Here is a 27,439-nt window from a genome sequence, read left to right on the forward strand (position 1 = left end):
GTTTTCATTAGAATGAGTGCAGAAATGCCGGAAGCTCCCATATCACTTGGTAACCCTTAGTTCCCATATTATTGCCAATTAATTTCGCTAAAAGTAATTCAACAACCAGCAAATCAGGCCTGGAATTAGGCAGTAACATCGGTATTCACTTTTTCGGGGAGACGCACAAGTCACCCACCAACCGACCCACAAACCAGTATACTTAAAAAAAAAATATGGCCTGCATTGGTGCGTACCCATATTGATTTTAATTATTTTGTAATGCAAAGTCAGAAATGGTAGGCACAAAATGCAAAATAATAAATACGTCTTGGCTCGGTTGTGGACCCGTGTTGCATTTTCCCACACAAATCACATAAACTTAAGGCCCGATTCTCAAGTTGGTGCAGTGAATGTGCTAAAGAGCAAGAATCACTGCGCCAAACCTGGACGCCTAGGCTCCACCACTATTCTGAAGTGGGCCGGGGCGTCCTTGCAGTGCACGACAGTGCATTGCCTTCATTGTGTCTGTTTTTTGGTATAACGGTTGCAATGGAGAAATCTCTGCCGAGAACACAGGTATGCATGAGCACTTTCCTTAGACGGGAATTCATGTCTCTGCCAGGGTACAGCCCCATTTCATGCTGCAGTACTTTTGTAAAAGAAGGGATCTGTTCCCTCCTTCTACCACAGAACTGCAGCATGGAATGGGACATTTGTCTGTGCTGTATTTGCGCAGCACATGTTTTAATGTCTTTTATTTATATTGATTTCCATTTAAGTACTGTCCCACCAATCCCAAACCACCCCAAACACTATAATTGGCCAGCCACCTGTACTGCGACGGCTTCCTGTGGCACTCCTCCACAATACCGGCACCAAAATGGTACAGTTTATGTGAGCCACTTTAGTTCACATTCAAAAGTGGAGGAGTCCCACAAGAATACTTGTCTTAAGTGGCAGGTAATGAATGTGGCGGTTGCTAGGTTGATTTCCCACCCATCCTAGCAACTGCCACAAACATTCCAAAAGTGGTTCATTCATACTGACTTCGGAAGAATGCACCACCTTCAGAATAGGTCTTAAGTACCGAAAAGGTCGTTACCGCTTTTAACAACCTTTTCGGTACTTAACACCCACTTGAGAATCGGGCCCTTAGTATTTTCATAAAGCTCAGGTGAAGACAGTGCTATACTGCTTGTATGGGTATGCATTGTGGTTTCAAGTCACAGATGCATTTATTTGGTGTACATTCCTTTCCATGTAGGTTCTATTTGTTTTCATTGTGAACTATAGGTAGGGTTAGACGATATATTGAGTTTTGGAGATATATTGATATATTTTCAATATTGATATAGGATGAGACAATATCGTTAACATCGAGATATATACATATATATACATTATTACATATACTACAATTTTTCATTTACATTTTGATATTTACACAGCTGTGTATATTCACAAAACAGAGAGACAAACCTTGTATTTGCACTTTATTTTGATCAATGTCTTATAAATAAAGGTTTTTGTGAAATCTCACATGTAGTTGCCGGCTTACAACCGAGCATTTAACCCACATAAACTATGTTGAGATAAATATTGAGATATGATTTTTGGTCCATGTCGCCCAGCCCTAACCATAGGTAAGTGTATGTGAGGGGAATAACATGACCCCTTCACAAATTAGGATTTGTGTTCACATTTCGAGTTGCCTTGTTGCTTTGCCACTCTTCTCCAGGGTATAGTCACATGTAGATAGCAGATAACCTGGGAAATGTGGATTAGTTAGAAAAAGCAGTGGTACACTAATGCAAAAAGGTATTTGCTTGTGGCCTCAACCTGTTCTGAAAAGCTCCGAAGAGGGTGGTTTCAGGGTTGCAAAACCTTTGTTGCTTGCATTGGCGGACAAAAAACACACTGGGCCTCATTATGAGTCCGGCGGTAGCTGTGCCGGTAAAAACGGCACGGCTGCTGCCAGAGTAATTTTTTTCCGGCGCTAGGCAATGGGGACTTATAGGGGCATTACGGTAAAAATTACTCCCCATTCCCATTCGAGCCCCCTTGTGTGCAACAGTGCCGGTGCATCCGTCAAGGTCTGCGAGCGTGTGCCGTTACGCCCACCAGGTTGTTTCCTTCTGAGTTCCATACAATGGAAATAATGCTGGTAGGAAAATAGTGACACTGCCTACATAAGAGCGATGGTTCGGGGGAGGCTCCCGTTGAAAATCACCCCCCATTCCCTTCGCCACTTTTGAGGGGTCGTACCCGGCACTTTGTGTTTCTGCTGGACATCCCTCTAACCGGCCCTCATCCCACCTAAACCCACCCGTTTCCCCACACACTACAATTACCTGCCCCCGCCACAACATCCTGCCGCCAGGGGGAAGGTTGGCGCTCTGTTGTACAGCGTGCTTCTCCCTGGCTGTCCCCAAACTGCAATCACACTTTTAATTACAGTGCTGTGTAGTTAGAGGACTGTGACAGTAGGCGCTACACAATAAACATCTTGTGATGGAACACTATGGTTTGTTCATAATAGGTACACTACAGTGTTCGCTTTTAGCAGTTACAGTGATGGCGGCATTGGCAAAGGCCATTGTATGTTTTAAATAATACAAGCTCATGATTTATTAACCTAATCTTGGGATCTTTATGAATAGTTCTCATATATTCTTAAACACGTATGTCAGTGATACACTGAGTCTTTCTTGACTTCTCCAGTGCCAAATGTTGAGTCAGCTGACTAAAGGGAAATTGAGGAACCTGTGTCATGTGATAGCCTGAAAGTAAACAAGAGGTGTCTGAAGAGCAGGAAGCAGCAAATTACCCAAGCAACAAGCACTGGGAGGTGGAGCAAGAAAAGTGCAGAGTCACCATGAGAGGTGTGATGTGCAGCTGCACGAGCATCTCTTCTGATTGGTGGAGGGTGCTGCCTGTCTCTTGTCTGACCCCACCCACTGAAGCATAAATATGAGTTTCCCTTATCCACTGCTCAGATCCAGCTCTGAGTTGTGTTCTTGCTTCAACAGTGTTTGAACGGAACGTGGCTCCGAGTCCCGCGCTCTCCTGAAAACCGACATCCTATCTACGACAACTTACAACTGACGTGACAACCACCTCATCTGCATCGCCATGGAGTCCCAAGTGCGCCAGAACTTCAGCCGGGAGTGCGAGGCGGCCATCAACCAGATGCTGAACACAGAATTGTACGCCTCCTACGTCTACCTGTCCATGGTGAGTACTGGGAGGTGTAACTTCTAGCAGAGTGTCTCTCTGCCTGTACAGCTGCCCATGGGGAGTGCAGGGCAGTGGCGCTTCTATCCCAGTGACCTTTTGTCTGCCTCTGTATCAGTCTACCCATCTATCTATCTATTTGGAACCACATGGTAAATCCTCTACACGCACAAGTCTATTCTGAGTGACCGCCTGTCTGCCTTACTCACCCATACCTATTCCTTCCATGGTGAGTACCAGTGTGACTTCCCAATAATTGGCAGATAGACAGACAAACAGACAGACAGATCGCTGGATCTAACTCTATGCAAAGCTGTGCATGCATCCCACGAAGGTGAGTTTCTTTTAGTCTGTCTGAGTAACAAAGGGTGTACAATGGGCAAGTGGTGGTGACTATAACAGAAAAGTATTGAAAAGGGGTCCTGTGGAGACACAATGTGAGCAACAGGGGAACAATTCAAATAGTAGAAAAGCTTAAGAAGTACTTCAAAAAGTCGAATCCAAAATGCTGAAAACTCAAAACGTTGAATTTAGAAATGTTGAATAAAGAACAAGTTAACATTTTTCTTAAAAGGGACAAATAAACAGCTGGCAATACACAGATGAGAGGGAAATTAAGAGGGAGGCATATTTGGAGAGCCTTTGTGAGGGCTAGTGGGACAGTTGGTTTTAGTACTATATAATAGGAGTGAGGTAAAGGGTAGAGGGTGTGGTTACCCTGTCCCTCCCACACCCCCTTTATACAGATGTTCTTTTATTTTGGAATCTAGACATGGTGTAAGTTTCGGTAATGTATACCGTGGTTAAAAAAAACATTTACATATGAGTTTATTTTCAATTTGTATGGAATTTGTGGAGAGGGGGGATGATTGTGTTCTGAGCCAACTAATAGTTGTTAATTTATCAAGTAATGCGTGCCAGATATAAATTGTGAAAGAACTTGTAGGTCATAGACGGTGATTGAGTTCAAAAGGTTTCTTTATTTATTCATAGAATTCCCTATTAACACACTCGCTTCATACACTCTCAACACGTGTTTTAACAATAGGAAGGCTATGGCGTGCCTCTTCACTTCCAGATGCTTTCTGTTGGATGCTTAACAATTTTTCTCTTTCGAATTTGTAGTACTTTCAATGTGAAAGGTTCAGTGTTTTGAGATTTCATATTTTCGATCCGCCATTTTGACTAGTCATCAATATACATGAGAGGTTTCCAGTTAGCGACAAGCAGAGGTTCTGGCTCAGCGGGCTCGGGCAGGAAATCACAATTTCTAGGCTTGAAGAATATTGAGGAAGTGGGTAAACCGGCTGGGAATGGGCGGACCTTTCCTGTAACTACATTTTAGCCTCTCCTCTCCGTTTATTTCAGTGGGCGTTTGTCCCCTCCCTCTGCTTGTCTCGTGTGTTGTTCTCAGTTGAGAAAAGTCAGTTCCGTTCTCTCTCCCTCAGTGGCCGTGCTTTGGGGGGGAGTCAGGGTAGGGAGGGTCAGGCCCTTCTTTGTGTCTCTGTACCCACTCTCCCCATTGGAGAGCAGGGTAAGATAGGATTATGGAGTGATTTACACTTATCCATACAATAACGCTTTGTCATAATTAAACACGTCTTGCTAAATCTTGAGAAAACACTGCATTTTTCCCCAGAACCTTTCTATGGAGAAAAGATGTATATTTGCTGTGCAGTACTCTGGTCTCCCTGGGAATGTTGTCCCGCCTCCATGACGCACGAGGCCAGCCTCTGGGGTTCTGCTCCGTGTCTCCATGACACCAGGCTCCTTTCTTGCCTTCCTGCTTTAGTCACGTGCCATCATGGGGCCGCAGGGGCAGGCATCTTGTTTATCCTGGGGGTGGTTTCCGACACTCTTGGGGATGCAAACTTTTAAAGTGACAAACACTGGACATGTTTGCCGTTTTGAGATCGTAGCAAGGCAACAAATCTGCACTTGAATAATTGTGAGAGACCTTGCTCATAAATAGAACTCGGAGGCGGCCTCTGTTGCTCTGTAGGCGCTCTGTTGGTGGCGAGCTGAAAGATGCGGCTTGAGTTCTGTACGTTGTACGCTTCAGGTTCCAGGTCCCTTCCTCGAAACTGCTGAGCCCTGTGTCCCGTGCATTCTGAGTTCTTCATCCCGCATCGCGCTTCCTGCTTCCCGCTTCGTGCGTTTGGTGGGCCCGGTAGCCGGTGGCCAGGGAGCCTGGGAGTCTGCACCACGACCATGGCAGTAACCCCCGCCACCCCCACCCCACCCGCAACTGAGCTCTGGAGGAGAGCCGGGTGGCTGTGAAGACAAACAAACGAGGACCATGATAAGGGGGGGCAGCCCTAGACGCTGCATTAGCGTTGATTTTAGCTCAGTTCTACAAAGTTCCTTGCCCCAATACTAATACTGCACAATACTGCTAATACTGCATTACTGTTAAGGGCAGATCACAGACACACGTGTTGTTGTCTGAGGAGGAGCGACTGCGGATTACATGTCCTTGAGCTCCCCTGCCACATAGTGCTGCCTGAGGTGGAGTAACTGCGGATTACCTGTCCTTGAGCTCCCCTGCCACATAGTGTGCTTCCTCCACCCACTTGTTCATTCATACAGCGTCTATTCCATTAAGTCCTAAAATAAAGTTGCTCTCGTTCTTGTTTTTGACGTCTATTGCCTAAAAAAGAACAGGCTAAAGAAGCTAGGAAAGATCACAACGCTTTCTATAACGTGTTCTTCTTATCCTATTGCTGCAGTTGGCAACTGACACACTATAGACAAGTCCCAGCCTAGTACGAGTGGCTGTGATTTCTGCTTGACTGATCAAACTACTGGTGCAATGACAGCTGTAGGCCCACTTAGTCTGGACAAAACCTTGGGCGGAGGTATAGTCCTTATCCTCGACCTAGAGCCTACTACAAATTACCCGGTAGAGGCGCTAGTTGAAGTGGGGCGGAAAACAGAGTCTGCCAAAAATACCATGGATCCCGAGAGGAACTTCGAACTTGACATTGAACAAGAGCCAGAAAAAAAACCCTCGTCGAAGGGGCAAGTTCGGAAACACTACAAAACCAGGTAAACGATTCTTGTGTTTATGTGAAACCTGACCTATAGGCGACTACAACAGAGTCACAGGAGAGTAAGTAAAATCGCCCAATGACCGATAAGGACATTGCCACAGGTTCAACCCAACTTTATAAAGGGACCGCTGACAGCTTAGATGAAGATGACAATCTACCTACGGCCGCTTTATCCTGCGACACGCCTCCATCCACAGGTCCGCCTAAACCCCTGGAGGCTACCGGTCCGCCTAAACCCTTGGAGGCCAAATCTTATAAGACCTTTAATAGAGAGGCTCCAAAGCGACAGGCATGGAAACTTAGTGGCCTAAGCTTCGGCTCCAATTTTGGGAACCTATGCTACTCGCAGAGTGAATCCTCCTCAAGACGCCCATCCTCCTTCCTGCCTACTGCCGAGACTCCCTGCCTAAGTAAAAAGGTGAGGATGCCACCCCCACGGAAAAACCAAGAGGGCTGTCCTGGAAAAGCTAGGCAAACCTCAATTATTCATCACATAACCACAAACAGCCCAGAGAAAAATCATGGCAGCATAGGTTTGGAGATCGCTTGTGAGAAGGAAGTAGCTCCCTTGAGGGAACTCTCAAAGGTGCTTAATTCCCCTTCTCGAACAGGAAAGAGAGCAAATAACAGCGAAGAAGATGATATTGAGCAAAGTGGGAGAATGAAGAACACAACTATAGCTAAGTCCTCTAGGCCCCTAGATCCTTTGCCCTTATTGGGGGCAAGTTGCCCCAGGAAACGGCGCAGGCTTTCTACATCAGTGGAGATCGACCCAGGGAACAATGACTCAATATCTGATCTATTATTGGACATGATTGCGGCTCAGGTGGAGGAAAAGTCTTCATCGAGTGCACTTCTAGATGCCAATATGATTGCGGCATTTTCTGTCACCATGAGTCCTTTTATGAAATTGTATCAGAGCATTGCGGACCAACTAAAAGATCAATCCACCCTGATCGCAATGCTCCACACCAAAATGATCTTCGTGGAAGGATTCATATCGGCCTTATCTGAAAATAAACACAAGCAAGAGGAGCACATTACTAGCTTTTTGAAGACTATCCTGGAACCTCTAATCAGAGACAAGGAAAAAAGAAGGCAATCCTTGTCAAGCACTAATCAGAATGGTCCCATTTTCGATGTTGACCTAAACACTACACTGACAAATTCTGGAGAAAATGCTATGAATTTGGGTGTTACACCAACTTTACCGACTACTGGTATGGTCAACACCGGTGCCACAGTTACATCCCTTCTGGATGGAAACAAGAAGCCTTTAAAACAACCCATCAATGGATCACGCAAGGAATCATCCCCAGACGACCCAATGCCTCATCCAGGGGAATGGAAGTTTGTGGGAGTGGAAGACAATCAGATCCCGGGGACCTCGAAGCAGCCTCCCACTAAGCCACACAATGAAGGTAGTAACACTGAGGCGAGAAATCCCCAAAAACCAAAGGAGATCAGGTCCGCTATGTCCAATTCCTTGCCACTTGGACCTACTATGGCTCCTGGGCTTCCTGCAGCTGCGTCTTCACTTTTTCCTAAAACGTATCACATCTTCACAAATTGTGATATGGGACACAGTTTTGCCGGTAAGTTTGGTCCCAGTTCTGGAAAGAAACCTACTCAGTCTAAGAAACAAACCAAACATGTGAACTTTGCTAATAAAACCGCAAAAAGCAAATCACGTCCATTTGCTGGAATAAAAAACTTTAAGGACTTGGTGCTTAAAGAGGCCATCAACCAAGTTCCAATACAAACACATCTACAATTGATAGAAAATGAAGACTCTTTTACGAGCATAGAATCAGATGAAGATATACACGAAATCAGAAAGTCCTCTTTTGCCCCAAATTTCACAACTAAGCCTACAAATATCCTAAACCCAGAGAACTTAGAGGGTCTGATGAACCTCACTGTGTATGCTGCAGATTGGGACGAGGTCCTCGAGATTGATACCCCCTTGGAAGATCGGCTTAAGCCATTGAAAACAAATGATGCTTGGGCATCTTCACCCAGCATCCTAATGGAGGCAATCAACTTCGAAGGCATTGATGGTGAGTCTTCTAGCTCTTCAGACTGCGAGGACCTACAAAAATTGCCCCAGCCCTCAATTACAAAACCTCAATTTAGAACCAGATTTGCATCCAGAGTCCATATGGATAGATCTTTCAGCGAGGATTCACTGCTTCTGGTGGGCAGGAGATTTATGATGCATGACCAAAACAGTAGGGCCAGAGTTAAGCAATCAAAGGGGCTGATTAAGAACCATAACGTGGACAACAGACAACGTGAGAACAGCCCTGGAAAGGAGATTATTTCAGATTCCCATTGGATGGAATTACGCAGAATCCTTTGTATTAAAGACAATATTGCCCTAAATAGAGCCAACATCCTGCGGCTCTTCCGTAGCATCGATGCACTTTCTGGGCTCAACACAAAGGACTTATCACTAGTAGAGTTTCCGGATGATTCGAATTATGATAAAGCCATAATACACCTTGCCTCCATGGACGTGAAAACTCTACTACTGCAATACTCTGAACCACTGAAGAACATGGGGTTTTCCCTAAGAGCCAGATCAACCTCGAACCTAGAAAGAAGAGATGAGGCCAAACTCTATGATCAGATGCCCACTAAATCCCATCATCCTAACAGATATAATCCTGATTCGGGGAGCGGGAATACAGGCAATTTGGATAGCGACCGTTCCTTGAACACAAAACAAATTAGATGTGATGAAGGACCGAATAAAAAAAAAGGGCAAATTCAGAATCACGATCAACAACCATATTGCCTCAAAGAACACTTCCGATGTGCCACGAGGGACCTTGGGTGACAAGGCTAGGGACAACTGGGACTGGCTGGCCGGTTCACTGGCTAGAAGATCATAACGCCAGAGCCCAGGTAACAACTACCCCCCGCCCCACATCCATTTGGGCTGCTGGAATACACGTGGTTTTAAACATCTACTGGGAGAAGGTAGTATTCGATTGGGAGACCTTGAGGTCATTTGTCTTCAGGAGACGTGTCTGTGTGTTCAACCTATCATCAAGGACTTTGTTGTCCTCATCAACCCAGTAATAAAAGGCCCGAAGGGCAGACCAATGGCAGGCCTATTGACCGCCATTAACGAAAGCTGCGGCCTGCGAGTAGTCTGGTCAAAGAACATTTCACCATTTATTCAGATCAACCTACTGGCATATCAAATCGGTGAAGAGGACGCTATGAGGCGGATCCTTCTGTGTAACCGGTATTGGAACTGCAACAACCCTGCAGCCAAGAACTTCATGGACCAGTTACTGGAGGAGATCGACGCTGCTATGAGTGACTGCTCCAACTTGAATGTGATTTTATGTGGGGAATTAAATATTCACTGTTTCAACAATTGTGGCACTCTCATAAACCAATATGCGAGCAACTTACAAGAAGTTGAAAAGCGAGGCCTGTTATTTAGGAAGGAGTTTTAGCTGAGAAATACCTCACTACTAAATGGCATTACACCGGGGGACATTCCACCAAATCCATCCTGGAAGAGAGGGCCCGATTCTCACATTGTAGACTATGTCCTTGCCTCCGACAGCCTTCATTGCAGAGTAGTGGCCTTGACGATCAAGGAAACTCCACAGAGTGACCACAATAGGTTGAAATTAACACTTAAACTGGGCAGGACCACAAAGTCTTTGCCAGAGGGTGATGCCCTGGAAGTACAGCCTGGAAGGAACAGAGTAAGATTACTGAGGAAAAATGTATCAACATTATCTAAAAACCTAAGAGATAACGGTAGGCTGGAAGACACAGATTATACGCTGTCCTTGGCCATCTTTAGCGAAAAATCTGGCCCAGGAAGATCTAAGGGTTTCTGCCACAAATATACTTTCAACCATGAGGTTGCTACAAGAAAAAGGAATCTAAAAAAGATGGAAAGAGCGCTGAAGAAAAATTCTTCTCCGGCATAGCTTGTGGCTGTTAAGAAAACGAGGACCGCGTACAACAACTGGTTAAAACAGCATAGGCAATCTCTATTGCAATCGAATGCTGAACATATGCTGAAACTAGTTGCATCTAAAAACTCAAGTGAAATGTGGCAAATCTTCAACATGCTAGACGGACCTCAACAGAGTCTCAGCTCCAACCCTATTCCAGCGAAGGACTGGATGGACCATTTCTCCAAGCTCCTCTCAAAGCCCACCTTGAAAGCCATGCTCAGATTGGAAGTTTGAAACTGAAAGGGAAGATATCCTTGCCCTAATTAAATCGTCCAGCTATTCCAGAGCTGTGGGTCCTGATGGCCTCACACATTTGACACTAAAACAATATCCAGAGGAATGGGCAACTTTTATACACCAACTCTTTCTACTGGTGAAAATAAAACGCTGTATCCCAGCCACTGTACAACATCTATTATTGTACCAATCTTCAAGAAGGGTGACAGGTCTGTGGCTGCAAATTACAGACCCATCGCCCTCTTGGATGTTATTGGTAAACACTTTGCGGCCTTGATTCTGAATCACCTTAGGGCCTGGAGCTGGGATTCCAAACATCGGGATGGCTGGCAAGCAGGGTTTGAAAAAGGAATTGGAACATCGTTAAACCTTTTTCTGATAAACTACCTGAAACTAAGAACGGCAAAAAAGAACAGTAAAAACATATATCTCGCATGAGTGGACCTGTCATAAGCCTTTGACTCAGTAAATCGAGAGAAACTTTGGCAGAAGCTAAAAGACTGGGGATGCCCTACTGCCATACGCGAGGCTATGGAGGCCCTTCATAACAATGCAAGTATTCAAATCAAGCTGAACCAGAAGGGTGACTTGTCAAACCCCATCAAAACAGGAGTGGGCCTCAACCAAGGGTGTCGACTAGCCCCAGCTATCTTTAAACTATACATCTCAGACATGGGTGACGCCTTTACGGAAATTAGATGCTTCCCCCCATGTATTGCGGGCTACCCAATGAATAGATTGTTGTAGGCAGATGATCTCATTCTCCTGGATGAAACACCAATCGGGCTCCAGCGCCAATTGAATGCCCTAGCACTCTTTTTATCTCTCAATGACCTAAGAGTAAATGCCACCAAATCAATGGTGCTTACCTTGGGGAAGATAAGACGCAACTCCATGAAGTTCAAGGGTTGGAACGTAAAGGGTGACCAGATCCGAGAGACATCAGAATTGCTTTATTTGGGTATTCCGATCAACGTAAGCTACAGTGAAGCCCCAAGAGATTTAGCGCTGAGGCGCAAATTGAAGATGCTGACAGCCCAGGCAAGACTGATGAAACGCAGATATTGCAAATTCACACTGACACCTTCGCTCTGTTTTTACACCATGAAGGTAGTCCCTATTGTGACCTATGGGGCTGAATGCTCTCTCCAAATGAGCTGGAAGATATGGCAAATCCTAGAGGGCCTATTTTGGAGAGCCTTACTTGACCTCCCTAACTGTATACCTGTGGCTGTGATAAGAAAAGAGTTTGGACTGACTTCTCTCATTACTTATGTCAGCTGGAAAACTCTATATTTCTATTGTAAATGCTTACTGCCTCCACCAGACAGCGTTTTTGGGCTGTTGGGCAAAGCACTGAAATCAGAAAAAGAGCCTTTACTTGTTCAATGGAGAACCAAATGCCTGGGCTTGTTGGACTCATTAGATTCTACTGTGAAACTACTTATTGAAAACCCAGATCTTATGAAAAAATGGCTGTATGAGTATGATTGGATCGAATCCTCAGAGCTGGCGCAGTCATCCAAACTTTATGGCAAATACTGCGTTGCTCTGAACAAGCGTGGCTTAACTCCGCTGTATTTGAGTAGGTGTCCTTCGGCGGAGTTGCGACAGCAATTTCTCAGACTTCGCTTCAACATCTTTCCGACCAAAGAAATTCTTGAAGCGAGAAAACAGAAAAGCACGAGAGACTACAAATGTCGACTCTGTGGTCACCCAATGGAAACACTTTGCCATCTCATTATGAGTTGTCCGGGCATCACGGACATTCGACGTAATCTGCTGGGGCGATTTTTCGTAAATAATCGAACTTCAACAAAGAAAGACGTTTGATTACAATTGCTACAGGGCTCAAGGATATCTATAACGTTTGCCCTGCTAGAGATGGTATCAATCATCTTTAAAAAACTTGATGGAGAGAAGTGAGAAAGAAAGTTTAATTCTGCATAACTAGACTGAAAGAGCTGCACTTCCCCCCCTTTTTCTACCTGTATCTTCTTCCTCCTTCTTAACTTCTCTCGACCTTTTTCTTACCTTTTTATAGTAATTCATTGAAATGATTGTATCATATGTTTTTTTTTAGTTATGGAATTTTCGCTTCATTTTCTTTGTTTTTCTTTCAGCTGAAATTGAACTGTAACTGGTAAAAAGCTTCTTTTGAAGATAACACTAATAAAATTTAAAAAAATAGAGAGATAATTGTGGGAGACAATCACGCCTTGTGTCCTAAAAAGTGGAGGTGGCGGCTGATGTATGGCGTCGGGAGTGACATCACAGGTAGTCAACGTAAATGGAAAGAAATGCACATATTTCATTTTAGAATGTCCTAACCAACTCAAGAAAGGTCACAGGACACGTGACCTTTTCCCAAGAGAGCCTGCTTTCTTAAAACATTGCCTGATAAATAGAAAAGGTGCCAGGTGCGCACTTTTTTTATGTCTTACAATGTGTAAGAAAAAAACGTGTTCTGAACAGTGAGAAGTCAATATGAGTGTTTCAGAAGCATCTACTCAGAGATTGTTGTGGTCTTACAGCAAAGTTGTGGGTAGACACCATACACCCGTGTGTTCCCTTGACTTGAGCCCTGGAGACAGTGGTGGGGGTTGGTTTTTCCATGGCCAAGCTTTCCCTCTACCCTCTGTCCCAGTCTGTGACATAGCAGTGCTTACACCCGAAAACATGGCGGCCACAGAAATAATTATTCTGTTCAGCCTCTTTTGGACAATTTCTGCCAATGGATGCCAATTATAGGGTCACATGTAAGGTACTGGCAGTATAATGCATTCTCACATGTCCAGCTGCTTCCAAAATGGGCACTCTTACATGGCCAGTTTCTCCCTTGAAGGAAGTTTCTGCATAAGAACGCGTCCTGCCAGCTCCTGCTATGCACAGTCTCATGTGACTGTTACAACCATCATATGCTAGATTCAGCCTTACAGAGTGCTTTACGTGGGCCGGGGCTTGCCCTGGCAGGCTCATAACATTGTGCTTGAGACGGGTCCCTGCATAGGCTCCCTAAAGTCCCTTGTTCACCCTAGCACACTAGAAGCCAAGGCTTTTTTCCTGAACCTCTCTCGTATAAGTGAGCGCTTCCGGCTTTAGAAAAAAAGCCTTGCCTGACTTTTTATTGTGTCTCTGACACCCCCCAACCCACACCACCACCCCCCCACCCCCACAACTCGTTTGAAATGCAGGGCTCACATCTGGGGCGCGAGGGTGTTGATCGATGCAAAGTGGTCCTGACAGAGGGTTGGTGCAGCAATTAAGCAGCAACACTTACCTGATCTGAATGCCGCCTGTAGGCCACTTACCTTTTGCGAAATAGAGAGAGGGCTCTTACAGGGGCGTGGCCTAACAGGCAGTATTCATTCAGGTAAGGCAAGTGTTGCTTGCTCTTAATTGAAGCGCCGACCCCCTGCCAGGCCATGCCCCTTTTTTCATTCATTCTCCCCTCAGAGCCCAGGCTCGATTTTACAGGCCACTTAAAGCACAGCCCTTACATACCAATGCAGTGGCATCATGGCCAAAGTGTAGTCTCAAATGCTGATGCGCTGTATTGATATGAGCGCCAAGAAACCACGCAGGTGAAAACAGTGCATGGTGTGAGAACCTTTAACGTAATCTAAGATAACACATGGGCAGGTACTGTCCTCTCATGCCGAGTATTGCCTTGTTTTAGGTGCAGTCATCCTATACTACTGTATATGCATCTTTAAATGCTTACATCCAGCCATCGTATGCAAAGTGCAGCCTCATGTGCCCAGATGCAGCCTTGCCCCGCCCCTTTGCACTCTCACTGCAAGTGGGTGGGGCACACCAGGAAAGGAGTCGTAGAGTGCACCAGACACAGGCTTCTTTGGATGGTTATGAGCCACTTTTCTGGAACATGCACAACTTCTAAATCAATATCAAAGGGTATCAATACATGTCAGAGATCTCGAGTTGTATCTATCAGGTGTGAATAGTTGATCAAGTTCTGGTCTTTTCTTTGCTTTTCTGGCACTTGTTTTTCTTCCATTATAAATGCAAACCCACAAGTACCAGAATGCTAGGAGAAAGCACAGCACAGGACTGTGATCTACTCCTACATACAGGGACATACCAGGGATTCTTCGGTCGATAAAATTAAAAGCAGGTCCTTAGTCTTGTGCCCTGACCATGAGCAGTGCAAGCCTTTATTTCTATTGCTGTGTTAAATCACTCTAAAAAGAACCTATTACCTTGTAGTAAAACATTAACCGCCCCCCTCCCCCCGACCTGGTTTTATGGGGATTGACAGACTTAATCTAGGCACTGAAATCCATAAAATGCAGATCTCTCAACAGAAAACGAATTTCAAAAGTCAAAAAGTTGCTTCTCCTTTGCTTGATGGGATCCTAGGGTATTCAGCAGTATTGGTGCACAAATTGGGTATCCAGTTAAAATTTCGATTGCATAATTTCGAATGCATTAATGTCGGAAAAAAAAATGTCGAATATATTTTTTATTTTTTAGTTTTTTTTGGATTTAGTTAGTAAAAAAATGTCAATAACAAAAACAGGGGGTTTGGGGCGGAACCCCCCATTAAAAAAAAATGTTTTTTCAACATTATTCATTCGACATTATTACATTCGAAAATGTCACTAATGGATTGCAAGAACTCAGCAGCAGAGGGCTAAAGAGGAGGCTTCAGGGCTAATAGGATTGGGGACAGAAAAGACACTAAGGGCCTCATCACGAGTTGGGCAGTAGCTAACCCGTAACTAGCGGTAATATCGCTGGATGAGTTGGCGGTAACGCAAATATGATATGATATTTTATTTATATCACGCTCATACACAAGTGTTTCAGAGCGTGACCAAGCAAAGGGAGGGGAACAAGGGAGAACAAAAAATAAAAACAACAATCTTACTAGGCCCAGTGACATTAAGAACGCGCAAGTGCATGGAGAAGGGAAAAGGGGGAAAGTGCGTGGAAGTGGGAGAAGTGGAAAGTGCAGAACAGAGGAGAGAAAAGAATAAGTTAAATAATGAATAAATACAGGCAATGAAAAAGTGGTAGTGCAGCCAGCACGTGGCAAGTGTGAGATTAGTCAGATAGGGTATATCTGATAAGTGCTGAGGAAGAGTGGGGGACTGTATGGGTACCGATACAGAACCTAGTGCAATGGGAGGTCCGGAGGCAGTGCAGGAGGGAAGCAGGGTGAGCAGGTAACTGGGCCAGAAGGACAGAGGGTGTCCAGGTGCACAGTGCAAAGAGAGAAAAACAGGTCAGCAGGGGAGAAGGGGGGCAAAGGTGGAAGCGTAGAGGAAGGTCTTTAGGTGCTTCCGGAGATGGTTCTCCTCAAGTTTCAAGGTGGCTGGTAGGCTGTTCCAAAGGGAGGCCCCAGCAGAAGACAGAGATCTGCCCCCAGCTTGTTTCTTTGAAAAACGACTGACCCTGAGGGAGTTAGATATAGAGGAGCGAAGGGCTCGAGAGGGGAGGTATTTGCGGAGGGATAGTTGAAGGTATTTTGGACCCACGCCCCAGGAAGCCTTGTGAACAATGCAGAGGGTTTTAAATGTAATCCTTGCATCCACTGGGAGCCAATGAAGTGATTTCAGAGCTGGAGAGATACAATCCCAGGGCTTGAGGCCAAGGACAAGTCTTGCAGTCCTGTTCTGGATTAGTTGTAGAGGGCGGTGAGTGGAGGCAGGTAGATTTAGAAAGAGGCTGTTACAGTAGTCCAATCTGGAGAGAACCAGAGCTTGAGAGACAGTGAGCTTCTGGGGGAAGGAGAGGAAAGGCAAAGTACCACTGAGGAGGTGGAGTAAGAAGTTTGACTTTTTAGGGACATCAGAGATGTGTGCAGAGAAGGAGAGTGTGGAGTCAAAGATGACCCCGAGGTTCTTAGCCTCGCAGGTGGGGGTAGGAGGATGGCCAAGGGAGGCCGACCAGAGAGTAAGGGGAAAGGATGGTGAAGGTGTACCGATGAGGAGGATCTCAGTCTTGTTGGCATTTAGACAAAGATTGTTGGAAGTACACCAATTTGGAATGGCAATTAGGCCGTCAGAAATGAGGGAGGGAGAGGAGGTGGCTGAGGGCAGCCTGAAAATGAGTTGAGTGTCATAGCACTGAAGGTGTGAGCAGAAAATGGAAATGCAGTAGGCGAGAGCTTCCAGGTGTTGGTTGAAAAGCCAGGGCGAGAGGTTAGACCCCTGCGGAACACCATAGGTAGAGATGGAGATCGATGAAAGGAATGACCCAAGTTGTACCTGGGAGGGTCGATCAGAGAGGAAAGAAGTCAGCCAGGCCAGAGCCTGATCAGTGATACCCAGGTTGTCACTGAGACGGTTGAGCAGGGTGGTGTGGTTGACCGCGTCAAAGGCAGAGGAGAGATCAAGTAGGATAAGGAGAGAGGGAATGTTAGAGTCAAGGTTGGAGAGCAGATCTTCACGGATGTTCAGGAGAGCAGTTTACGTGCTTCTGGCAGCTCTGAAGCCAGATTGGTGGTCATGGAGAGAGCCAACATAATTGGAATGAAGGTTTAGCTGACAGATGGCCAGCTTTTCCAGGAGTTTACCCAAAAAGGGAGTAATGGAAATTGAGCGATTGTTCGGCCGGACAAGAACGATTGGCTGTGGGTTTCTTGAGCAGAGGATGCACAATAGAGTGCTTCAGGGGGGAGGCAAAAGATCCAGAGGCAAAGGAGAGGTTGTAGAAATTGGCAAGGGCCGGAGCAAGGGTCGGAGCAAGGGTATCAATGTGGTCCTTAATGGTTTTAGAGGAGCAGGGATGGACTTGTTTTGATGAGGCTTTCATAGATCGGACTTGTCTAGTGACCTCATCAGGGGAGAAAAAAGGAAAGGAGGAGAAAGGGGGGTAGGTGGAGGAGGGACAGCAAGCAGAGACAGAGAGGGGAGAGGAGTGGTAGCGGAGGAGAGGGTGGACAAGATGTCCTGGGTTTTAGAGATAAAGTGAGCGGCAAGGGCATTGCAAAGAGCCTGGGAGGTGAGAGGGGGGTTGAGACTGCAGCAGGGTTGGCCAGCTCCTTGCAGATTTTAAAGAGTTCAGCCGAGTTATTAGATGCCGCAGAGACATGGGCTTGAATGTGGACTCTCTTCTTGGTGCGGACAGAGAGTCTGTATTGCCTTTGGAGTAGGCGGCAGGCCAGTTTGTCAGAGGATGAACAAGAAGCCCTCCATTTCCTCAAAGCTGCCCTACACTTACGTTTAAGTGTAGCTAGGTCAGAGTCATACCAGGAATTGCACTTGGCTTTGGACTTCAAACGGATCCTCATGACAGGGACAAGAGTATCAGAAATAGAAGAGTAGAGAAGGGACAGGGCTGTGTCTGGGTGTGAGTCAGCCAGAGGACGACGGGAGAGTGGGGGGTAGAGAAGGTGGCAGTGAAAGCCTCAACTGACACGTGCTTCATGGGCCAGATGTCCGAGAAGGTAGGTGGCAGTGTTGGGGTAGGCTTGGCTTGGGGGGGAAGAGAGTGAGAGATGAGTGGAGAGGAGGTAGTGGTCACTCCAGGAGAGAGGAGTAGTCAGAGGGATGGAGAGGGGGAGGCCAGAGGAGATGAAGACATCAAGTGTGACACCGGCAGAGTGAGTCGGGCCGGAGGGGAGGATGGGGAGGGAGAGTGAATCATAGAGGTCGCGAAAGAGCACAGATGAAGAACAGGAAGAATCCAGATGGATATTGAGGTCACCAATTAGGAGGAGATGAGTAGTTGAGACCAGGAGGGAGGTTGGAGAGGTCTGCCCACTCAGAGAGAAAAGAAGTAATTTGACCAGGGGGCTGGTAGAGAGTAGCAACAGTAAGAGAGTGGCTAGGAGAGAGAGAGAGCCTGCAGACAAGGCATTTGAAAGAAGAGTAAGTCTGAGTAGGGATGGAAGAGGCTGCAATCCACTCAGGGTAGATCAGGGCTACACCCCCTACAGACCGGTTGGATCTGGGAGCGGAGAGGATCTTGTAGCCGTCAGGGAGGAGAGTGTCAAAACTTGTGACAGAACTGGCCCTGAACCAGGTCTCGGTAATACCGAGGACATCAAGATCAAGTTCTTCAAGGAGGTGGCAGATGTCAGACGAGTGTTTGACAGCTGAGCGAGAGTTGAGAGTTACGAGATGAAGAAGGATGCCAGCCTTAAAGACCTTCCGGGGAGGGGTACAGATCAGAGGTACGCCCTGCGGAGGAGAAAGAGCCCCAGGAGGGGCAGAGGAGGAAGAGAGAGAGGGCAAGGTAGCCAAGACGGGAGAGGAACGGACAGCAGGAGATAAGAGGAAATTGATGAGGCAAGGGAACCGTCTATCAAAGAGTAGGAGATTAGCCGGAGGGGCTTGCAGCATGACAGTGCCACTTAGATAGACATTAGTGATGACTCTGGAGGAGTCAAAGAAAGCCATGAGGACTTCCCAGCGGTTGCCACCATTAATGGGAGAGGAGACAGGACAAAGCACATAGATCATATGAAGGGTCCATAGATCAGGTGAAGGAACGAAAAAGAGAATGTCAGTGAGGGTTTGTCTGGCAGAGGCACTAGAATAGGTATCGGCGATGGGGAGACGTGGATTTGAAGCCAAGATATCCTTTTTGAATTTCTTCTTACCAGACTTAGTGAGAAGGGAAGGATAGTTGATAGAGAAGCAGTTGGAGTAGATAGGAGAGATAGATAACGCCATGAGTGAGTAGAGAGAGGAGGCAGTAGGAGAAATATGCAAGAGAAGCGATAAGGAACAGTCACTGGGCTAGCCAGTTACAATTTAGGACCTGAACTGATGTGGAAAAGACACCCAAATTTGACTTTCAGAACAACCCAAATTGCAGTTACAAAACCCACCCAAATTTGACTTTCAGAACCAACCCAAATTGCAGTTACGAAACACACCCACATTTGACTTTCAGAACAACGCAAATTGCAGTTACAAAACACACACAAATTTGACTTTCAGAACCAACCCAAATTGCAGTTACAAAACACACCCAAATTTGACTTTCAGAACAACCCAAATTGCAGTTACAAAACACACCCAAATTTGACTTTCATAACCAACCCAAATTGCAGTTACAAAACACACCCAAATTTGACTTTTAGAACAACCCAAATTGCAGTTACAAAGCTCACCCAAATTTGACTTTCAAAACCAATCCAAATTGCAGTAACAACACATACGCAAATTTGACTTTCAGAACAACCCAAATTGCAGTTACAAAACACACCCAAATTTGACTTTCAGAACCAACCCAAATTGTAATGTTAAGGCTACGTTGGTGAAAGAAATAAGGTAAAAGTTAGAGGCAGGCGCTGAGCGTAGAGTATTTGATAGTGTACAGGGAGACCAGTTGAAGCTAGCAGAGGGAAGAGTGAAAGTCAATGAGGGGAATGGAAAGGGTAAGCAGAAGGATAGAAACTAACCCATGGGGCGGGAGGTACACAAGTTTTAGTAGTCCAGAATCATGCCTGTGAACTGACAGCACCCAGGAGGGATAAGGTGCGGTATTGACCTCATGTAGCGGACAGGGAAGCTGACAGGTGCCTTAGAAGTGGGCATTGGAAGAAGCAGGCCGTCTGAAGCCTGCCGGTCCCCAATTGGTCAATTTGTCTGGCCAGGTGTCCAATCGGTGCTCAGATGCAGGTGCTGAGGCCCAGTTCAACAGCCTCAGGACATCAAAACAATGTGGCGGCCATTTTGAAAAACGCCACGAAAAACAGCAAAACAAAGCCAGAGACTGCTCCACAGAAGTCCAAAGTGCAGTCATAACACCTTTGCCAGGGAAGGCACACCAATAACTTTGATGCATAAAGCAGGCAGGCAGGCAGTATCCCAGTCGTGTTACCCCCCAACTCATGATGAGGCCTTAAAGGCCTCATCACGAGTTCAGCGGTAGCCCTTAAAAATGCGGCAGTAATGCTATTACTGCCACATTTAATGTATCCGCACAAACATGAGTACAGTGTTTTTATCCCCAGCTCTAAACTGGGGATAAAAACGCTGTAGAAATGCCAATTTTCGGTAATATCGCCGGATGGGTGGGAGGTAACGCAAATACAGTTGGGCAGTGTCCCAGTCGGGATTCCGCCCAACTCGTGATGAGGCCCTGAGTCTGTAATGTATCACTCACACTTCCGAGGTGGGTAAGCAGCTATGAAAGCTGAGACTTGTTACTGCTTCCATATAATTCCTCATGCATTGGAGGAACAGCGCTCAAAATAAGAGGACCCTGTCTGCCTTATGTCTTATGCACTCTCCATGCGATCTCTAACCCAGGGGTCGCAGGCCAGTGCAAGGGTACCAAAGCGAAAGCCAGAGGAGGAACCTGTACATCTGGGAACCCCGAAATGCTACCCCTGTGCCTGGGCCTGACCACACCACCCTCTCAACAATCCTGGGGTTGAGCGCTCAGGTCAGATTCCTCCACTGCCAGGATCCCTCTAGTTACCTTTTAAGGTTTATTACCTGCTTGCACGAAAGAAGTACATGAGAAAGGTCAAACCTTAGTAGCATGGAACCAAGCCACATACCTCTTTCACACCACCACTCGGGGGGAGTCAAACAGCAAGCACCCTGCCGTAGCCCCTCAATCAGGTTAATAGAGCCAACAAGAAGCAAAAGCATTATCCTAGACACTCAACAATAAAGGTAAGAGAGATAACTCCACCCGGGGCCGTAACTGAAACACAAAGCCCCCTTTTGGTTTTCCTGCTCCTGCATCATTATGCTTTTCCACAGCCCCCCTTTTCTGTTCTTGAAGATTTTCCTAGCCCCATGTTGGCGAGCTATCTTGTCGTTTTCATGCACCTTTGGAAGAAGTGGCCACCCCTCCACCGCCAGTGAAGCATTGATGGTTTCTAACTTTTCACGGTGCTACCACAGTTGGCTGAGACCCCTCCGCGCCTTCTCTAAGCAGACTGGTGCTTATTATCATGCTTTAAACACATTAATCAAGGGTACTTTCTAGAAAGTAAGATAGCTCAGTCAATTGATGAGGTAGCAGAAATTGTCAAAGCAAATTAATTGGTAAACGTTTGTCAGAAAGTAGAGACCAGTCATTATATCAGGACAGGTGGCAATCCAAGTTGGCATAGGCGTATCCAGGGAGAGGCCTGGGGTGGCATGTGCTACCCATGGAATCTGGTTGGCCACCCCAGGTGCCACCCCATTATCCTAAACTATGATCATTGTGTGTGTGTGTTTGTGCTCGTACTTCAGGCCACCCCAGCAAAAGTCAGTGCCCCACTTGGGTCACTCCAGTCAATACAGTTTGAACATGCCACTGCAAGTTGGGTCCGTGTTTGTGACCTGGAGGGTGTAGGCATCCAGACCTACAAAAGAATTGATGGGATCGGTCTTGGTCAGAAGTCACTGACCACAAGGCCCTGCACACCAGGGGCCCCAAAAGCAAAGCAGTGCTCGGATCTACAGGATCCAACCTACAGATCTCAAGCTCCAAAGGTGCACAGGAGTAAGATTTAAGAAGATAGGATTAAAAGCAAGACCCATCTTTAACAGTGACACTGTGTTTCCCAGGAGTAAGGGGTAATTGAGAATGGCCTCAACATTTTCTATATCTGGGCCCCTGCCAAAGCCTCTCTGTCCATAGTGCCCAGTACCACCGAATGATCTCTTTCGCTTGGTACTGTAATGCGCTGTTGACCCTCCCACCTCTCTTCTTTTTCCAGGCCTACTACTTTGACCGTGATGATGTAGCCCTATCCCATGTGGCCAAGTACTTCAAGGAGCAGAGCCACGAGGAGCGTGAGCACGCCGAGAAGTTCATGAAATATCTCAACAAGCGTGGTGGCCGCGTGGTGCTGCAGGATGTCAAGGTGAGTGCCCAAGAAATGGATTACACATACAGTATGGGCTCTGATTGCCTCCTTTAACAGTTTAGGGGTAGCTGATGGCCTTCTCTGGTATAGCTGAAGGCCTTGTTTATGTGTTCAGAGTTAGTTGATGGCCTTACGTATCTGCTTTGGGTCGCCTCAGGCTTTCTTGACCTGTTCTGGGCAGTTGAAGGCCTCCTTTACCTGCTCAGAGTTAGCAGAATGCCTTTTTATACGTGCACATGGCTAGCTTATGCTATTCTGTACTTATTCTGGAAAAGCTGAGGACCATCTATACCTGCTGAGGTGCAGCTGAGGGCCTTCTTGACCTTTTATGGAGTAGTTGAGGGCCTTCTTTGCCTGCACAAGCCTAACATACAGCATTAATTACCTACTCAGGGATAGCCAAGGGCCTTCTGTACCTGTCCTGTTCACAGGGAGCAGAGGGCCTTCTTAACCTTCCTCCTATGTCTGCCCAAGGGTAGCCATGGGCCTTCTTTACTTGCACAGGGCTAGGCGGTGGCTTTTCTTGCCAGCTTTGGTGGTAGCTGCTGGCCTTCTTCACCTGGACAGGGGCATCCAAGTACCTTCTCTACCTTCTCACACATCAGTGACGTCCCATTGTATCTGGTCAGAGGTAGTTGAATGCCACCTTTACCGGTTATGGGGAAGATGGGGACATCTGTTACCTGCTATCGGGCAGCTGATGGTCTACCACCACATGGCTAGCTGAGTGACCCCTTTTCTTGTAAAGGGGTAGCAGAGGGCTTTCCTTACCTGCTCAGGTGTAGGCGAGGGCTTTCTTTACCCATGCCCCTCTCTTTGGAAGTCTCTCCCACTCTCCCTTCATACTAACCCTACTTTCTCTGCCTTCCATTGTAAGTTGGAAGCTTGGCACTTCTCTTCAGCCTTCCCTGGTTTGCGCTTTCTCTGTTAATTCTAGTAGTTCAAGCACCTTGAAAGCACATGTGGTATCCGTGCACTCTACTAAATGAATAGAACTAGAAATTCCTTCTCACCTCACATTTGGCATTAAGTCTGAATGCCATATTCATTTATTTCCCCCCTCGTACTGCCCAGTGCTTCCTAATCTGAGATCACTAACTAACAAACTCCATACATGTTCTACAGAAGCCACAGCGTGATGATTGGAACAACACCCTGGATGCCATGCAGTCTGCCCTGCAGCTGGAGAAGACCGTGAACCAGGCCCTGTTGGACCTGCACAAGCTGGCCTCTGACAAGGTCGATCCCCATGTAAGTATTCTGTTGCAGCTTGGTAGTCCCTGTCCATGTGCCTGTCAATCATCATTGATTTTTTCAATGCTACCTTGGGTAAGGTATGTTTCTCATTAAGCTGACCTCCTGCACTGGGATTCTGTGCCGGAATTATTTCTCTCTCCCAGGTTTTATTCCCCACTCACGCCATCAGGTTGGGCTCCCTACTTTAGGCCCCTGCATTGCTTTCCATTATTTGCCCCCAAGTGCTACACATGTCATAGATGGCTGTGTTATTTACCCATGTTTTGTCTCTTTTTGGTGGCTTATCCTGTACTGTCTTTTTTTAATTCTATATTCTCTGTTTTGGATGATTTTTTCAAGTTGTGTCTCTCTTGTGGGACTTACCCTGGCTCTCTCCACTGGGTCGTTCCCTCTTCTCCCATCTTGGGTTATTTTCCCTGACCTCCGTTCCTGGGTAGTTGACCCTTCTTCAATCTTTGTTGGGTTATTTAGCGTAGTGCTATCTCTTTTAGGTTATTTTCCCTTGGTCTCGCCTCTTAGTCATTTACCCTTCTCCCGTCTTGGGTTATTTATCCACTGACTGGGTCGTTTACCATTCGTCCACCTTGAGTTATTGATCCTGGATCCATTGACAGTGTTGTTCAGCCTTCTCCTATTTTGGGCAATTTGCCCAGGCCTCCTCTTCACAGTTCCTTACCCGTCTTCCATCTCCTTTGAGTTATTTACCATAGTTCTGTCTATTTTTGGGTTATTTACTCAGCAGGTCATTTACTTTTCTTCCATCTCTTTTCCATCACCATCGTTCTTTCTGTTTTACCCTGGGTTTTTACACTGGGTCATTTGTCATTCTACCATTTTGGGTTATTTACCCAGATGCTGTACACTTGGTCTTTTACTTTTCTCCCATCTTGTGTTTTACCTAAGCTCTCTCCATTGGGTTGTTTACCCTTCTGCCATTTTGCTTATTTACCCATGCTCTGTCCACTGGGCTGTTTACCTTTCTCTCACTCAGGCTCCCTCCACTTGTTTGTTTACCCTTTTCCCCATCTTAAGCTCTGCCCCCTCACCTCCATCATGTTGGAACGACAGTGAAAGAGTCGTTTGTATGACACCAGGCATTGTCCTGATAACCCCATCAAGTGTATGAGAGACATTATGCAGTCAGACAACCGTATTGAATGTACCCTCGTACTGAGACAGTAGACGGATGCTGACATACTGCAATGAACATTGAAGAACTGTAAAGAATATCTAATAGTTGCAGAGTGACATCTTGAAGTAAAGACACATGAATGCACTCAATCTATGTATAATAAAAAATGTAACTGAAGCAACAACCAAAACATGTAATTAAGTCTGAAGAACTCATGAGTATCAAAGAAACAAGTGAGAAGAGGCAAAGTACATGTATATATGCAGAAACGCTAGGTAGAGGAGACATATAGAAGGTTGCAGCGATATAACCTATAATGTGACTAAAGCGGTCATGGGGAAAAAGATGGACGAGGGATTCATATTGAACGTAACCGCACTACCTCAGAAACAGACCAAGTGTGCAGAGACGAGAGATGCTGGAAAAACAGCTTTGTGTGAAGGATGCTGAGGATCCCCTTGGCTTGGGATCAAGGATGTCGATCAAGGAATAATTGCAAGGCACAAAGGGAGTCAAGAGGATAAGCCATGAACATGACACAAATTTCTCTTAGAGTAAGCTAAGAAGAAAACATCCACAAGTGCAAGAAATGGATAATTAAAAATGCAGAAAGCATATGTGAGATGGAGTGATCAAGTCTCCAGAGGTAAAGAGGAATAATAGCACCCAGTACAATTAAATCAAATAGCAGTAAATAGGAGGTCGAAAGGGACAAATTTGTGGTTTCCTCACATGTGACTATGAGTGTGAAAACAAGGGCCATTCATTAAGCTTCGGATGAAGATAAGGGTGTACCCACACCCCCTGAAAGATCCCAGAGCAAAGAACAGACTACAAAGGAGATCTTTGGCTAAGGGCCTGACCAATGAGTGATGGTGGACTAATTGGAGCAAGTGGGTATTAGTCAGACATTGTTCTCTGCACCTGGGTTTCATTTTGCTTACATGCCCGTTTGCTAGTTGCGATAACAGACAGCTCAGAGTTCTGTTGTATGTGTAGTTCTGTTTCGTGTTTGCTAGTCTGCGCCCATCAGCCTTCGGGTACCAGGAGCGCATTACACATTTCATAACATAACATAACACCCGGCAGCATCATTTGTGGGTTATTTGCCCTTGTTCCGACTCATATGGGTTGTTCTTGATTCTGTCTCTTTTGGGTCTGTCTCTCTTTTTCACAGCTCTGCGACTTCCTGGAGTCCGAGTACCTTGAGGAACAGGTGAAAGCCATCAAGCAGCTGGGAGATTACATCACCAACCTGAAGCGCCTGGGGGTGCCCCAGAATGGCATGGGCGAGTACCTGTTTGACAAGCACACAATGGGGGAAAGCAGCTAGGATCCCCCAAGAGAGGAAGACAGCAGCCAGCTGAGCCCCCTCCTGACCCAACGGAAAAAACCTGGACTTACTACCTCCCAGGAGTGATGTGACGTCATTTGAAAGGCTTACGTAGGGTGGGGAGTCTGTGCCTGTCTGTGATCTAAAGGCCGGAGGGGGACACCTGTTGCTGTGCATGTTTGTTTGCATGTTTCCAAGAATTGATTAAAGGGTTTCAGCATTAAACTCTTTGCTTGGCCTGTGTAATTCTCAGGGTGGGGTCAGCATTAACTTTGACCTCTGCTAACGAAAATTAATGTAAATGTGTTCTGTTATGCAAGTGTGCACATCACATCCGTGGCAATACAGGAAATATTCAAAGATGCTTAATAGGAAGTCTACTGGTGCGCAGTGATGACATCGCTGCCAACTGCCAAACTACCATAATTGCCCAACATCTCCACTGTTGCCACAGGCCTACATACACACGCATCTGATAGATGATGGGTCTCATCAAATACGGCCCTCGATATCTGAGTCAATAAAACCAAGTGTGTGGTTTTAAAATGTATTTTCAGTGTGTGGTTTTAAAATGTATTTTCATCTATTTGTTCTTTTTTGCAACGTTACATCAAGTGCATTGATATGAGTAGCACAAGGACAGAACTTGAGAACTAGGATGCATACAGTAAGGAGAGTAGGGAGGGGTGTAGTCTTCCCATGGTATTAGAACGCATCTAATACCCCACACACTTATATTTTCAACTAGCCTCGTCTCCAATGTAACTCATGGAGAATACTCCATTTAAATTATATCCTGAATGGAACACAAAATTAGCTGGAAAGGACACGCATGGGGTGCATCTAACTGCCTCCCAAGGGACCGCGCCGAAGATAAGTGCTTTGCATGCAAACACAGTAAATATAAAACTCTAAAAGAGCCCAGAGCCAAACGCTGGGCAGACTATCATATGCAGGCCGATTTAGCTCAGATTACGGCATCCACCGCAAAAGAGGTTATTGAAGTCAAGGAGTTGAAGACTAGGGATGACATTGGCCCCGAACAGCCATCAGAAGAGGTTTTTATGGAAAAATCTTGCAGAAGCCCTCAGCTCCTTTTGCAGCTATGAAACTGCTTAATTGCAAAAACCCAAACCATGGGTAAAGCTCAAAACCCATACCTGCTCCAGTAGTGCTGAAAAGTCAGGGTTGACTCCAAAATCATTGCCGACCAATCAATCCATAAGGTTGAGCTTTATTGGCACCAACGAAATCCCACAACAAGCCACACAAAAAGAAACATTACCTCATTCTGAACGGAGAAAGCAGTAGCCCTTCATAGAAATGGACAACCCAAGCATGGGCTATGACATTTAAGAATACTCAGCAATAATACCTCAAAGGGACTTACACACAGGTAGCCACACCACTTCCCTCTACTCTACA

General features: G+C 46.0%; 1 protein-coding gene across 1 annotated transcript; it reads left to right on the forward strand.

The window, feature by feature from the left end:
- Positions 1–2,978: 2,978 nt before the first annotated feature.
- Positions 2,979–26,239, forward strand: LOC138453298 (ferritin heavy chain B-like). The gene is made up of 4 exons (XM_069605994.1): positions 2,979–3,216; positions 22,143–22,289; positions 23,418–23,543; positions 25,859–26,239. Exons 1-4 carry the CDS (start codon positions 3,115–3,117, stop codon positions 26,012–26,014), a joined length of 531 nt encoding a protein of 176 aa, XP_069462095.1. The 5' UTR covers positions 2,979–3,114; the 3' UTR covers positions 26,015–26,239.
- The last annotated feature ends 1,200 nt before the right edge of the window (positions 26,240–27,439 follow it).

Source organism: Ambystoma mexicanum, chromosome 1p (assembly GCF_040938575.1).
Source record: "Ambystoma mexicanum isolate Mex_15411 chromosome 1p, UKY_AmexF1_1, whole genome shotgun sequence".
Classification (NCBI taxonomy): domain Eukaryota; kingdom Metazoa; phylum Chordata; class Amphibia; order Caudata; family Ambystomatidae; genus Ambystoma; species Ambystoma mexicanum.